The sequence below is a fragment of the Leishmania mexicana genome, chromosome 34 (assembly GCF_000234665.1).
Source record: "Leishmania mexicana MHOM/GT/2001/U1103 complete genome, chromosome 34".
Classification (NCBI taxonomy): domain Eukaryota; phylum Euglenozoa; class Kinetoplastea; order Trypanosomatida; family Trypanosomatidae; genus Leishmania; species Leishmania mexicana.
In genome coordinates, this window is record NC_018338.1 from 1,009,118 (window position 1) to 1,025,031 (window position 15,914).

Consider the following 15,914-nt stretch of genomic DNA (forward strand, 5'->3'; position numbering starts at 1 on the left):
GGAAGAAGGGGGGGCCGTGTGAAGATGGTCTTCGGTTCAATAACTTGAACACGCACAAAAAGACCTCACTCAAGTCGAGAGGGGCCACTGAGTGGAAAAGGCAGCACGGAGAGGCGAACGCCCACTGTCCCGCCCAGCCTCCTCCTATCTCTTTCGCTATGACAAGTAAGACGCACGCCAAATAAACGCAAGCGAAGGCACCTCGGAGGGACGCATTGGTTGCCTCTTCAGTACTCCTAGGGATGCACAAGGGCGTGTATCAGGTACATGTGTGTGTGTGTGTGTGCAGGAGGAGGGGGGACGCTCAAGAGGTGACACAAGGTGTGCGGCCATCATTCAGCGGGAGAGCGAGGAAAAGGTTGAGCAAGAGGACGGGGACGTGCCCGCAATTTTCATTGCTCCCTTCGCCTTTTGCTCGCATACGGGGGCCATCTGTGACCGGCATAGGAGGTGAAGCGGGCAACCATGGCAACGATCCACATTTCCGTCATGGACGTTACGCGCATACACTCCGACGCGGCAAGGCGTCGTGAAGGAAGCGGGCACCCGAATACACCGCCGTTTGCCGAGAACTCGGTGCTTGCTACTCTCGACCGCTCCTCTTGAGCTCACCGCTGAGTCTTTGTATGAGATGTACCACTATGCGTAGCTATAGACCGTTCCAATCTAGTCGGGAAGGGAAAGACGAAACAGACACTCAAGCAGTGCTGTTCGACGCCAAACGGTGAGCTCCAATGCTTGTGATGGTGTGCGAAGGGCATGAGGGACGTTCAACAGTCATGCCCTTCTCCGTCCACTGTTCCTCCTTCGCGCTAAGGGTACCTTTCGTTGCTCCAAAGGGGCAAGCCGAGACGCTCTCCCATTCTCGCTCGCGGACACAAGCTCCATCCGCCACTGCCGTCGTTCTCTACCCTCCACCGGTTTACGCCTCCATCAGGAGAAAACCAAACGGAATGCACTGGATGGGCTCGTGGGCCAAGTGGCGACGCTTGCCCAGCTTGTAGTACAGCAAGCCCTTCAGTACCATGGGTGCATCGCTGTGATTCACAAAGTAGAGCGAGAACACTCGAGAGCCCTCGGCGACGTTCGCCGGCGCGGGGGAGGTCGCCGAGGACTCGATGCCGGTGCGCTTGTCGGCCGACGTCGCTGCAGCCGCACCTTTTCCTTCGTTTGGCCCCGCAAAGACTCCCTCACCGAGCACCTCGGCAACTCCGCTGCCGACGAGTTCGCTAAAATGATCGCCGTAATCGCGCTCGCGCAGCATGCGAAGGACGTCGCTGCTGTGAAGATAGCCCACCTCCTCGACCAGCTGCATCAGCTCCATGTCCAGTCGCACAAAGTACGAGTTCACAACGAGCACCTCGGTTCGCTCCGCTCCTGTCCCCTCTGGTGACAGAGGTACAAGCGAGAACCGGACGCGAAACTGTCGGTGCGCAGCTGCGAAGTATCCCATACCAGCGTGCTCCTTGCTTGTGTACTGCACATCGTAGGGCTCTAAAGACACGGAGAGACTCACATTCGCGTCCTGACACGTCAGCCTTGTCGGGAACTTCTGCCGCACCAGCTCCGTCAGTGCCGCTCGCTGATACGCGCACGTAGCCAGTTCGGCCGCTGTGACGGTAGGAAACCCAGCCAAAAACTGCTCCGCCATGGGGAATGACTCACGGTGGCGAAGGACAAACATTTCTTGCTGCTGGCCAATGGCGCCGGCCGAGTAGACGATGTCAGGGTCGCTCTCTTCCACCACCTCTGCCAAGCCGCCGCCAGCGGTAGCGAGTGCGAAAGATTCCGTAGCCTCCTTGGATGCCTTACCCGAAGAAGACCGTGTCGACGTTGCGGCCGTGACTGCTGCCCCTGCCTGCTGAAAAGCCCTCGTCGCCGAAGGGGTGGCGCTCCCGGTGTTCTGTGACTTGTTCTCAAAGTATTCGTCTGGAATGAAGTCATGTTCGGCTGGCCCCCTGGAGATGCTCAGTGAGGTGGCCAGCAGTTGCTGAGTCTTGCTGCTAAAGACGCGCCCGAGCCGTTCCTGAAGCCACAGAAGGTTGCGATACCGCACAATCTGCATGGCTACCGGGTTCATGCCGGCTACCACCGGCGCTGATTCGCGCACCGCGTTGTGTAGGTCGGTATAGCACATCGCGAAGAGCGTGGTTGTGTCAATAGGGTAGCATTCGGAACTCGGCCGCAGGAGGTGCTCCGCGACGGGATCGCGAGTCGTCTTCTTGCCCAAAGACGACTTTGGCAATTTCGACACATCAGCCGGGGTCGTGCCCGGAGTCGCTGCTGGATTCACCGTTCCTGAGGAGGACGTTGTGCCTGGCACCGCTGTGCTCCGTTCACTGCCTGTTGTGTGAAGAGGTAAAGAAAGAAGAAACCGAATGTCTTGAACATAGTGTGGACGGGTGTGGCACGCCTTGTGCAGCTGCTTCAGTACCTTTCGGTACACCGGCGCCACTTTCATCGTCGAAAGAGGGGTTTAGGGAGTGCTCTGCGCTTGCTTGCATGGTCCACTATGTGGGCAATGCCTGTGCGCGGCACCAGAACGGTGTCGCCAGCCACTTCAAGGAGGAGAGGCTGTTGCTTGGTTTCCTCAGTCGGAAGAGGTGTTCTCCATGGAGGGCGGGTGCTGCATTCATCAAGAGAACTCCATACGAAAAAGGAATGCCAATTCAAAGGCATGGGGGGGGCGGGGAGGGGGTTAAGCGAAAGAGAAAGCGAGGGGTAAGGGTGGCAAGGTGTCAGGTAGTGGCGGTGACCAGAGATCAGAAAGGCGAGGCGAGATGCGGGTTGTCTCTCAGTGCGTGTGTTTGTGTGTATGTGTAGTAGACACCAATACTCCAGCATATATGTACACATACACCAAAAGGCAGCATACTTGCCCGTTCGACTGTAGCACTTCTCTGATGCAGCCAGCTGTCTCACACGACGAATCGCACGGAATACGCGATCGCCGAACACTCGTCCACCACCGTGCAACTCCGTGGCGACGCAGCTATTTTTCTTCCTTCTTTTTTTTGTGGCTCGTATGTTTGCGCAACGGCGATGCGACGTGGAGGGACATCAAGAGATTCCCGGAGAGAGAGCGATGGGGTGGGGGGCGGGGGCGGCGGCGATACTAACGCACGCAAGTCCTACAGGCAGCAACAATGCCCCAATAACGGGAACACAAAAGAGGCCACACCCACACCCACACACCTCTGCAGCGACTACAGAAGAGATGAGGAGCACAAATGAAGGACCGGGAAGCATGAGCAAGAAAGCCACAACGACAGGAGCAAAGGGCGAACGACGACAGAGCGTGCGCTCGCTAGGCGCTGCGTACTTGGGCTTCCCCTTTTGTTTCCCTCACAGGCAAACAACACGAGGAGGCGCAAAGGTGATGAGGGGCAACTCAAGAAAAAGAACACGAGAGCACATCACCTCACGCGTTTGCGGCACGGCAAAGCCACCCATTCTCTTAGACGCACGACACTCTCACTTGTCTTTACCGCTCTCTGTAACTCTGATTCCGCAAGGCACAGCGCATACCTTGAACGGTGACGCGCAGGGGGGTCTTTGACGCCGATGGACTTCGACACCAGTGCACTTGCTCGCAGAAAGATAAGCCAACGCACGCACACAGACGTATAGAATCACATCACACGTGACAACGGGACACAGAAAGGGGGGGGGGGCGAAACAGAAAGACGCAACAAGGAGGAGCTGGGGGAAGAAAAAGAGAGAGCGATGGGTCAGAGAGGGACAGTCCTTTGTGTCGATTCACGACTCCCCCGACGGTGGCCCCGAGACGTATGTCACTTCGACCGATGCATCGCGCGGGGTGCGCGCTCACGCCACCGTGCGTGAGATGAAAAAGACAGATCCGTGCGGCGCACACACCCTGTGTCTCACCTCAGGTAATGGCCTTGAAGAAGAGGGCTATCATAAGGCCAATAATGAGTATAATCATGAAGAGCACGCACAGTTTGAATGTGCCGGCGGACTGGTACTCCGCGGCCCTCTGCAGCTCTGTGCGCGCCTTCTGCACACGGGTGTGGGTGATGGTCATGTTGTAATCAATGCGGTCGAGCAAGGCGCCTTGCTCAATGACGAGGGTGTTCATGTCCTTGAACATCTCGTGTAGAGACTTGATGGAGCTGTAGATGCGCTCAAACTCCTTCACCCGCTCATCTGCCATCTGCTGATTTAGCATGATCGTCTCGACCTGCTCCTGCGTCATACCCTTCTGGAGGTACTGATCCATAAGCGCGTCGTTCTCCAGCTGCTGCTCCACCGCCTTCTGCCGATCGCCGCCAGCCCAGCGCTGAGAGACGAGCTGCTGTTTCTTCACATCCATCATGTAACGGCGTTGGCTCTCGCGGTAGAGCTTGCTGACGTTGTTGATCTCGTTCACTAGGCACATCTTGACATTGCGCAAAATGCTCAACTCGGCATCCGTGCCCCCGTCAGGGAGGTCGCGTGTGTAGGAGATTTCCAAGTCCTTCACGCCCATCTCGCTTTGCTTGAAGAGGCGATCAATGGTGTTCTGAGCATCCTCGATCTCGGCCTCCTCGCGGCCTTCGTCACGCGTGGAGCTGAACTCCACCTTGAGGTGGTCCTTCCGCAGCTTCTCGAGAGCCGCCATTTGCTCCTTGATTTGGTCTTCAATGCGACGGACATCAGCCATCTTTTTCACCCAAAGCGGCGTCACATAGACGCGATTCATATTCTCCTCTTCGGCAAGCAACTGCTCCGTCTCAGGCCGGCGTGGCCGGATCGCACGGTACTGCAGGAACTCGCCCGTGCGGTCACGAGTCGCCATGCTTTCTACTTGCACGTAACGGCGCTGCTTTTTTTTTTATAAAGTGCTCAGTCAAAGATGTAGGAAGGAATAGAGAGAGGGATGGAAAAGACACGTTGACCCAACTCGCGGCAGCATCGGCCCGAACACGCGCACGGATATGTATTTGCCTCAACAACTCAGGCAGTCGTTTTTTTTTTCGCGTGTTCCCCCTCTTCTCTGGAAAGCACACGCATGACTCTCCACGCAGCCTCTGTGCTTTCGTTTCTCCTGCAACAGCCGCTGTGATCTACAGAGCGGGGAAGGCCCGAAGATGTGATTCAACGGTGGACTATACCGTTTTTTATATATTTCGGTTTCTGGTGATGCTCTAAATCACTGCAACGCTTACCAACAACCAAGACGTGGCTGTGTCTGTCCGTGGGTGTGCAGTGACGTGGGAGGGTGGGGGAGCGCCCACGAAACAAAGGAAATATGTATATAAGGAGAAACAGATTTCAGAGTAGTCCACAACTCCTGACTCGTGACGTGGTGTGCATCATTTGAGCGTCGTCGTCGCTCCTCCATCTTGAAGAAAACAGAGAAGCGAAGAACTAGGCAAATCATGACACCGGCGCCCTTGTTTATCGGTGGTCTGGTGGCCTGCTTTACCCGTCAACTCTGCCCCGCGGGCCTCGCAGTCAAGAACATCCAAGTCATGCGTGTTCTCTGTTTCACAACTGACTCGCCGCACTCTGTCATTCGTTGACTACAAGTAGTGATGGGTGATAGGCCTAGCCATCATCAAGAGGTCAACGTCATCAATGAACGCTGCTGCAGCACTGCCGTGTTCTCACTAGAGGACACAACGAAGGTGCTGGAGGCAGATGCGTGCGCTAAAGGCACGGCGACACGCACTCATAAGAAGGGATCTACACGATGGGCGACGGAACCCAAAGAAAAAACGAAAAAAGACCGCACCGAAGATGACGCGGAGGGGAATAGGGAAGGGGGCCGGGAGCACACAGCTAGCAGCGACACGGAGACACCAACGTCAACAACAAAAAAAAGGTGGGCAGCCAAAACTCAATGAGCGCTTTCTGCTTAACGGAGACCGTGTAGCCGTCTCCGCGACTCCTGCGACCCTCGAACACCACATACGCACGCATACACACATCACAACCTGCACCTACACACTCGATATAGATTCTTGGTCAGTGTAGTAGTGCAAGAAGCGCATCCAGCCGTTTTTGGAGCCCAGGCGCCAGGGCCGCGCATGCACCACCACATGCAGCAAAACGAGGGGAAAGTGGGCAAGTTTCCACTATCCCATTCGGCTTACTGCACTGGGGAGGATGGGACCAAGACAGAGGATAGTTTACGGTCATAAAGGGTAGCGACAGCTCGCGGAGTCGGGGCTGGAGGGAGCTGCTGAGCGCGGTTGCCAGAGGCTTATGTGTCATGCATGTGAGAGCGAAAAGGTACCTGGCATGTGAAAGGGAAGGGAGAACACAAAAGAAAAGGCTCGCGTGAACGTGGGTGGGCGTTCAGTGCAGCTCCTCGATAACAAACTCAGACGAGTGCAGCGCATGGGGCAGCGCGAGAGAGGGTGTGCCAACGTGAAAGCAAAACGATCAGCACTAGAGCAGGAGAGCCCCATGCACCAAGACGAACAAAAGGGACACAAGGGCTGTCATTCTCTGGATCACAGGTGTGTTACACCACACACAGGCACGCGCACACACTGAGAGGAAGCGATTCAGATATATACACACATGGAGACAAGAATGCACATAAAAGAGTGCAGTGCCTAATAGAAAGGCGCGGATGTACCTCAGTGTGGGATATCATCGTTAGCTGCGATACGCTCAGGCGTGAAGTAGCGCGTTACCTTGCACACCACCATTGTTTTGCCACGCATAGCCGCTTCTATTCTGGTACGCCCAAGTAGCGGAGGCATGTGGAACACACACACACACACAGACATACGCAACAAACAAAGACCTCCACCGCGTACCCTGGCCAAAAGCACCCACCGGTGAAGAGAAGTGGGCATGGGTCGCAGGAGCACACTACAGGTGGAGTTCGACATAGCAAAAGTGGTGTACAGCGTGTATTCTACGGCAGCGCACTGAGTTCACTGTGTCTTTCGCTCACACACACACACACACACTTCCTGGAGCCCCCCTACCACCACGGGTTTGCCTCGACGAGATCACGCTCACAGAGAATTATTCTCGAGAAAAAAGAAACGAGAACCACACCACACCAGTGCGCAAGGTCGCACCTCTTTCCAGTTCGGGGACATTCCCGCGTATTCACTTGGGCGGCACTTGTAGCGCCTTCATGGAGGTCTCCTGCAGCACTGACTCCTGCTCAACCAGTACAAGTGGTTCCGGTGCTGGTGGTGATGCCCACTCTTGCGGCGAAGGCAGCTGCCCCGGTATCTTAGGCTGCACAAGCCTGTGAATGTTCGGCGGCAGCGCGGCGCGTTTCAGGACGCCCCACACCTCTTTTGTTTCCTGTAGCTGCTTCCATTTGATGTTCGACTCACTCTGCGCGGAATACGCCGCCGTCTGTGCAATCGCCGGGGGAAGAATCGCGAGGAGGTAGAGGTAGGACTCGTACGTGGTGAGGCTCTGGGGGTGTCCAGGAGGGATGAAGAGTGCCTCCGCAGCGAGCTGCTTCAGAGAGATGTCGTAGACCGTCTTGGTGGGGACGAAGAGTGTCTTGCTGTTCGGGTCCCGTTGCCGCGCATCTGGCGTGGCGCCTTTCACGGCGCAAAGTCGCACCGTCTCTTGTACGTAGGCCGCACGCACAAGATTCAGCCGCCAGTGGTGATCATGAAGGCGCAGAACGGACTCTGAGCTGCCGTACTTGCGCAAGAATGCGAGAAGACGGTTGCACTGGTTCATTCGATGAATGGGAGGGATGTTGCCGACAAGGGTCAGATTGATCTCCACGCCGGTGTCATCCATGATCTGGAGAGACTCGAAGTCCTTGTGCATTTCCTCCCTCAGTTCCCTCTGTTTCACAGCATCCCGATCGACGCCCGAGTCGGTGAAGAACGCCACGGTCAAGGTCAACTCCGCTTCCAGCTGCGCCTTGGTCCTCGTCGCGCTTTTCTCCGGCCTCACATTGGGCGCGCTTCCTTTTTCATTTGGGGTGCATACCGAGGCAGCTCCAGCGGCAGCAGTGGTAGAGCCGGTGACGGTGGTAGAAGCAGTGTTCTCCAGCGTCTCAGTGCAGCGACAACAGTCACAGTCCAGGAAGTACTTCCGTTCGAGGATGTTGCGGCGTCTTTCACGAGAAAGCAGTAGGAAGGCGAGGGAGTCGGCGTGCTTGTAGAGATACGTGATCTCCTCTCCGCGGCGAATGCCCTCCAACCGGGCGCAGCGGCAGATGCCAGGGTACGGTGCAGTAGAGAGATCGTACTGGACGGCCGCGTTTGGCCAGCAGCTATGCCGAAGCGTGCCTAGTTCGCCATAGAGGGCCAGCCGAGATTCGGCAGGAGAGGTGCTGGCGCCGAGTTTCTGTCCGTGGATAAGGCCGATGGAGAGGCACTGTGCATAGGTTGTGTCATCGACGCCGTCAATGTCGGACGCACAGAAAAAGTCTCGATTGTGCGTCCGCGACGCCAACCGCTCATCGTCCTTGACAGCCAGCACGATTTGTTTTGGATCGCGGGAGATCACTTTTGGATACTCACGCAGCATAATGTGCCCGACGACGGTGTCACGGCGAGCGTAGCCGGTCTTGTAGAGTCCCCCAGCCCTATCGGCTGGGTCAGCGCCGGCATAGCTGTCCAAACCGCTAACAGCTAGCTGCCTCGGCGCGGTGCGAGCCGTCTGTGGCATGTCCGGCGACGGAGGAGCGACTCCCCGTGACGGACGACGCACCGGCCCGCGGGAAGAGAAATGCATCTGAGCCACGGACGCAGTCGCCTCACAAATGCTGCGACGCTTTATTACGAGCGACGGTCCTGCTGCACTTGAGGTGGTGGCAAGGTTAGATGTAGAGAAGACATTCTTCTGTGCATCGCCGGTTTCTAGTGGGTCAATCTTCCCGTCGTCCGTCGTTTCTGGCGCCTCGTGCACGCGGGTCGTTATCTTGTGATATGGTCGAGGACTGGCGGCGGCTGCCGGCATCTTTGCTTGCACGGGGACAGGTGGCATTTTTGGCGGAGGTGCTGAAAAGACAATATGCGTGGACTGGCTGCCATTGGTGGTCCTCTCCATCGTGCTGCTGCACGGTCGCGGGGACGTGTGTGAAAGGCTCCTCGAGGCCTCTTCCCCCTTGTTCTCTTTCTCCTCGTCGTTCTGATCTGTGACATCAGCGGGACTGAAGTCGATTTCCTTGATGGTGGCTTCCGGACCACTCAGCACGGCCCACAGCGGCATGCACACGGCCTGCGCGCTGCCACTGTGCTGCTTCCGCAGGCTTGTCAAGGGTGCTGTTAGGTGGCGAATAGGGACATCATTGGTGAGATGCAACTTTACATCCACCTCTGTAGGAATGGAAAGCATGGAGCGAAGCTTGTTGATGGCGCCGACGGCGGTCGTGGCGGGTCCGCAGACAGCCGAAAAACGGTGCATGTGACCAGCACTATCCGTGATGTGGAACACGAGGATCATTATGGCACACGCGAAGTCGGCAGTACGTTGCACGTAGTCAAGTGAAACTACAAAACAAGAGACCAGAGAGAACCGACCCGTACGGCGCGGTGGCACCCGGCAGAGAAGCTCGACAATACCGTGTTACAGACGAGAGGAGCGGAGCAGAGGACAGTTCTACGATTCCACCGTCTCCCTTCAAAGAATAGAGCCCACTAATTTCGCTGTGTTCGTGCCTTTCTAAACAACAAGTTCGGACCCAAGAAGAGAAAACTGAAGACCGGAGCCGCGCTCCATGAATACGGAGACGGTGAAGCGGGAGCGAGACCGGCACACACAGACAGCCCGAGAGAGACTGGGACAGATATGGCGGACTTGCGGAGCTAATGCAGACGAGAAATACCGGTAGCACACAGACACACAGATACACCCATACGAAAAAAGAAATAACACCAAGCACGCACACGCATTCGAAAAAAAAGGAAAGGGAACGAGCCCGTCAGTACCGGTGATCCGGGACAGTGACGAATTTCGTCGCTTGTTGTGCGGAGTGGCTAATGCGACACACAGTCCAGCACCTCTGCCGTCTCACCACCGCTTGCTTGCTTCTCATGACGGTAGCGCGTAGCAGTATCGTGTTGGGGCAGGCGACGGAAAAACCATGAGTGAGGGAAGGGATAGCGAAAACAGAAGACACCGGGAGGCGTAGAAGGTTTGTGACAAAGTCAATGGAGTGGGGGCGAGGAGAGGCGAGAATCTTGACGGAGACGGAATACACCGCGCGAGAAGAAAGGGGTGCCATTCCTGTGATGCCTCCACAACACACTGGAGTCAGATAGGTCTGTCGATGTTGAAAACCACATCGACGACCAAATGTATCTTGCCTGAAACGGCATAGAGGGCACTGGCGCGTTGGCTTTCGCCATGGAATCTGTGCGCTCAAGGTGGTGGTAGTGGGGAGGGGGCATGGTTGTGGTTTTTTTGTCGGTTTGCACCCAATGGTGCTTACCATAGCCACTAGAATACCATGTTCTACTACTTCGCTGCTCCACTCCTCTGTTTTTCTTTGCTTGATGGGCGCATGATTGTGGCTGCAGATCCCCTTTGCTCAGCTGCACGTTGCATCAGAGAAGCAAGAAAGGGTCAAGCGTACGCACCGTCGTGCAAAGAAAGACGGAGATGTCTGTCAAGACGTGAGAAAAGAAAACACAACGAAAGGGAGAACAGCAAACTTCAGTCCCCTGCACCGGGTACATGCGGATGCGGTGCAGGGTGGGTGGTACACGGTAGGGGCAACGATGTCCACCACCCTAGCGCTGGAGAGGGGAGGGGGGAGGAGGGAAACAGTGAAGGTAAAGAAGAGCGAGAGACTGCGACGCCGGTGTTCGAGTGGTTGAAGAGAACAAAGAAAATGTACACTTCAAGCCGCAGACATATCCACAAGGAGTGCGGAGAAGAAAGTAAATTCAAGGCAGCGTATTGAGGGTCATTCCACAAGTGCAGGCCTCTGAAGAAAAGGAAGGAGGTGGAGCTGGGCGGAAAAAAAAAGGAGGCGTGGGAAAGCAAACAGCAACCGACACAGATGAGGTGGCGGAGGGCAAAATGCGGTGACGCCGTGGCTCACATCGTGTGGTGTCTTGCTCTACCCTTGTTGATACACCGTCAAACAGATTCGTCCGGAGGCGTTTATTCAATTTTTTTTCTTGTCGCGTTTTCGTACGTTTATTTTTTTCCTTTTCACCAAATATTTCACCAACACGTCGAAGACATATATGGGCAGCGCACGAGGGTGAGGAGAAGGCGGCGGCGGCGGCGGGCCGTACTCCCCTCCTATGATTCCTCAGGTGGTGGGACAGCATCACAAAAAAGACAGCAGACGAAAACTGGACTGCATGCGTTCCGACACATACAAACACAGGCACACATAAGCGAACAGCGGAAAAACAAAATCAGACAGTCGACTTCACTCACAAGTGAAAAACGCAGCACAGTGCAAAGACGGGTGAGCAGCGGAAGAGGCTGATGGAGAAAAGTTCCGCGATCAAGGAATACCCGTTTCTCACACGAATGTGTACTGCCATGCAGGAGAAACGCCACTCCTCTCTGCCCTCCCTGGCCTGACACAAGCACCCATCGAGTGGTGTGAAGCAGCCCTAGGCACACGCCTTACAGTCAATGCGCCGACTCAGTCACCTCAGCACCGCCTCTGACTCAGCCTCTACCCACCCGCCACCTGTTCTACCGGTCGCCACTTACGGTGCATCTCTCTCTTGGGTGCAGGGCTCAGGATCCTCGTACCAGCAGGCAGTGAGGACCGGGTGAGAGATGTGTACGAGTCACGCTGACACTTTTTCTATTCATATGGATGGCACAACTGTGTCCACTGTCGCATGCCGCTCGGACGCAGCACCATCCACTGCCTGACCGCCAACATCAGCAGCGATACACCGCTCTGCATGCACTAACGCATCGGTACCTGTCCCTGTCAACAGGAGAAAGTGGTTGTGGATTCACAGGGAGATAGTGAGGGAAAGGGGGGAGAGGCTGTTCCGATTTCCAATACCCAGAACGTGGGTAGTGGCTCCTGAGATGCCACGCATTGACATATCCCCCCCCTGCCCTCAAAGAAAACGTCGTCTTGAAAAAAAACAAAAAAAGGATACGGTCGATGGAAACGAGCCATTGCCACTGACGCGCACGCGATAACGTCTGTCTGTCCTCACCACGGAACATGAGTAGATCCACATTTCCCAGCGAGCAGGTTGCTGACCGGGGGAGTGTATCTTTACTGTGAGGGACCTGAAAGAGAGGAGTGGTCGTACTGTGCTTTGATCATCTTGGCGATGGTCTGCAGCTGAATGATGGAGGTACCTTCGTAGATGGCGCCGATCTTGGCATCGCGGTAGAAACGCTCCAGACCGAAGTCCTTCATGAAGCCGACGCCGCCAGCCCACTCCACTGCACGGCTAGCCGTTTTCTCGGCCACCACGGAGGCGAAGTACTTGGCCATCGCCGCGTCCTGGATGAACGCCTCGTTGTTCTGTTTCTTGCGAGACGCATTGTAGACCATGAGCCGAGCGGCGTGTAGCTCCATGGCGCACTCGGCGTATTGCATCTGCATACCCTGGAAATCGCCGATGAACTTCCCAAACTGCTTGCGCTGAAAGAGGTAGGGCATGACGATGTCTAGGGAGCCCTGAGCAATACCGACCATCTGCGCACCGATGCCGATGCGTCCCTCGTTGAGGATGTTGATAGCAATCTTGTAGCCCTTGCCGACCTCTCCAATGACGTTCTCCTCCGACACCTCCACGTTTTCAAATCGGAGCTCGGCCGTCGAGCTAGCCCGAATACCTAGTTTGTTCTCCGTCCGCACCACAGAGACTCCTGGGGTCTCAGAAGAGTCCACTACGAAGCAGGTGATTCCCTTGTAACCCTTCGATGGGTCCGCCGTTGCCATGACAAGGAAGATGCCTGCCCACCCGCCGTTCGTGATGTACAGCTTCGAGCCGTTGATGACCCACTTCGAGCCCTTCTTCTCCGCCTTCGTATTCAGCGCAAAGGCGTCGCTGCCGCTGCCCGCCTCGGTGAGGCAGAAGCAGCCTACCGTGTCCTTGGCGAGCTTCGGCAGGTACTTCCGGCGCTGCGCGTCGTTCGCGAAGTTGAAGAAGATGTTGTTGACCAGCGTGTTCTGTACGTCCACCGTTACCGACAGGGCAGGGTCGTGACGCGCCAGCTCCTCGATAGCGAGAATGCTGGAAAAGAAGCTCATGCCGCCACCCTCGAGGTCGGCGGGGGTCTCAATCCCCATGAGCCCAGCAGCGAAGGCCTCCTTAAGCACAACAGGGTCCATCTTCCCCTCTTCGTCCATCTGGCGAGACCTCGGCACCACGTGTGTAAGGCTAAAGGCGCGTACCGTCTCGACAAGCATTTTTTCATCACCGGTGAGGTAGGTGACCGGGTTCGGCGGCGCCTCACCGGCGACCGCCGCGCTAGAGAGCGCCACGGCAGTGCGCCGCATCAACGATTTGCACCCGAAGCGGAGCATTGGAAGGCTGACTTGGGGACGTGTCCCTGTATTGGTAGAGGAAAGACAGGAGGGTGTGTGGTGGTGGTGGTGGTGGTGGAGAGCGATGTAAAGAGAGGAAGAGAAGCAGTCGACAAGACGCACAAGCAACAGTGAAAGAGCCGCGTGTGTGACAGAGGTGAATGGGAGGGCTCTCTCTCGCTGGTTATTTCACGACGTGCTTTGATTGATGCTTCTGTGTGTGTGTGTGGTGTGTGGTGTGTGGTGGGTGGTGGGTGCCAAGAACGAGAAGAAGGAGAGAGAATAGCACAGCCTAATGACTAGGGTGCAGCACACACGACGAGGAGAGGAGGAGGTGAGGGTAGCACGAAACACGGCATGAGAATAAAGGTTGCAATAAGTGCACCAAAAAGAATGTGAAGCGTGAAGAGACCGTGTTGGTGGTGCCGTTGCAGAGCACGTGATAGCATGTGCAAACATGACCGGCACACACACACACACATACACAAGGCAGGTGCAGCACAAGGACATAATAAGGTACAAGGCGCGTCCCCAACAGTTCCAGTACCCCCCTCCCTTCTGACTTCGCGCAGCTACGTGCCTTACCGCCTCTTCTTGCTCACGCCATACTCGAGAAGGAGCATGCTGAATGTCGACGGAAAGTCGTGGCCAAGGGATGCGACGACTTACCTTGACCCCACGCTAGGAGTGGGGAGAAGAGAGGAGCCGTCTTTGCTTCACAGGACAGTTTTGTGCGTGTGAACGTATGTGTTCACTTCTAACGGGGTGCCTCTTCCTTTGGACGATTTGAGGGGGAGGGAGGGGGGTCATCAGCGCACTGTGCACAGCGGGCAACGGGCGTCTACAGCAGCAGGGATAAGGATTTAAAAAATAACCAGACGAACTCAAGGAGCAAGTAAGAAGAGGGATGGGGGGCAGTGAGCGCAGGGGTGATGGACAACGTGGAGGCTAGCACAATGGCGAGAACTGGCAACAACACAAAGTCAATTAGAGGCGTCACAACCACGTTGGCAAGGCGGAAAAGGGAGGCGGTGAGAATGAAGCCAAAAAAAATGGCAAAACGTACTTGAGAGCGGCAGTGCACTAGTAAATCATGACAGATGCACGCCGCGTCGTCCACTTCTCTCCACCTTCCACAGGCCTTCTCTCTGTCCACGGCTTCCCATGACTGTATAGCGCAGTTGACTCGCACCAGCACAGGACTGCACGCTTGCAGAAGCAGCTGCCACACAAGACGAGAGAGAAGCTCGCGCCCCAACAAAAGAAAAAAAAAGGTTCCAAGCTCTCTAGCTGCGCCTCTACAACGTTGCCTCCGAGCACATCACGACGGCGGCGTGTACGGTTGTTTGCGAGTCCTGTGGCAAACTGGCCCATCTCCTGCGCTACAGATGAGTCCTAAGACTCGGAGGTGAGAGAGGACGGCGGGCTTGTACCGCCCAAGGGCTGGACTGAGCATTCACAGCACTTGTTTTCGGTCCTCGATGGGCTGATCTTCGAGAGGATACCGTGCATCTCTGCAGTCACAATCTCCACAATGTGTGTGATGTGACGCACGACACCGAGCGTGATGCCCGAGGTACCCGTCACGGAGGTGAAGGCGGAGATGGCGGGGTTTGCACGGTCAGAGAGCACCAGACGGCAGCAGCCGAGCACGAAGCTGGTCACGTGGAAGTGCGACAGTTCAATACAGGGTGAAAACTACACAGCACACACGGGCATTCCAGTGAGCGTTACGATCAGCAGCGGGGAGAGCCATGGACGGTGCGCGTCGGCATAAGCAGCAAGAGAAGCTGGCTCACCGACATCGCGAAACACCACGACCCTGAAGGCGTAGCTGACGACGGAGATCGGCAGCGGTGCGGAAGGCAAGAGAACGTACGAGTATGGCATTTTTATTCATGCTCGCCAAGTGCATTGCCGAGCACATGATGAAGACCAGCAGAGGGTTGGGGTCTGCGACGATGACACGCAGCGAAAGGTAGAGTTTCGACTCGCTCGCCTTGTTCCTTTTCTCACGCAGCTGGCTCTCTTGTGCACGCCCCTCCCGCATCTCGACCATCGGATGCGGCGGCGGCGGCGAAAACAGCACCAGAAACAGAGCGACTCCAGTGACGGCGAATGGTCAAGAGACAAGAGGTAGTCCTTGAGACAAGCCAATTGACCAGAGCGCACAAAACGATAACTGCCAAGTTCCACACACGGAAGCCGCCGCTGAGGTAGCCGTACATCCGCACAAGCGCCGCGTCGCGCACTACATCGAAGAGGTACGCTAGGAAGATTGTGACTGGGGTGGCAGGGGTGCCTGAGCGTGCAAAGCGCAGTGAGAGCCGTTCTCGTGGGTCGCCAATGAGAAGGGTGATGTGACACATAAAGCACTGTCATGCACACGCGCGCCTCGGCGCTAAGAGACGGACCAAGTCGAAAAAGAGGCCGCCCATCAACAAAGACGGTGCCGCTGCTCATGGGACGTCCCAGTTACGATGGGCCATGCGCC

At 56.2% G+C, this 15,914-nt stretch overlaps 4 protein-coding genes across 4 annotated transcripts; all 4 read right to left on the reverse strand.

Moving 5' to 3' along the window:
- Window positions 1–922: 922 nt before the first annotated feature.
- On the reverse strand, window positions 923–2,461 carry LMXM_34_2710 (conserved hypothetical protein; the record flags this gene model as incomplete). The annotated part of the gene is made up of 1 exon (XM_003879217.1): window positions 923–2,461. One exon carries the CDS (start codon window positions 2,459–2,461, stop codon window positions 923–925), a length of 1,539 nt encoding a protein of 512 aa, XP_003879266.1.
- Window positions 2,462–3,892: 1,431 nt separating this feature from the next.
- Window positions 3,893–4,801, reverse strand: LMXM_34_2720 (QA-SNARE protein putative; the record flags this gene model as incomplete). The annotated part of the gene is made up of 1 exon (XM_003879218.1): window positions 3,893–4,801. One exon carries the CDS (start codon window positions 4,799–4,801, stop codon window positions 3,893–3,895), a length of 909 nt encoding a protein of 302 aa, XP_003879267.1.
- Window positions 4,802–7,077: 2,276 nt separating this feature from the next.
- Window positions 7,078–9,393, reverse strand: LMXM_34_2725 (conserved hypothetical protein; the record flags this gene model as incomplete). Its single annotated transcript, XM_003879219.1, has 1 exon — window positions 7,078–9,393. The coding sequence occupies one exon, from the start codon at window positions 9,391–9,393 to the stop codon at window positions 7,078–7,080; it is 2,316 nt and encodes a 771-aa protein (XP_003879268.1).
- Window positions 9,394–12,157: 2,764 nt separating this feature from the next.
- Window positions 12,158–13,393, reverse strand: LMXM_34_2730 (putative acyl-CoA dehydrogenase; the record flags this gene model as incomplete). Its single annotated transcript, XM_003879220.1, has 1 exon — window positions 12,158–13,393. One exon carries the CDS (start codon window positions 13,391–13,393, stop codon window positions 12,158–12,160), a length of 1,236 nt encoding a protein of 411 aa, XP_003879269.1.
- Between the last annotated feature and the right edge of the window lie 2,521 nt (window positions 13,394–15,914).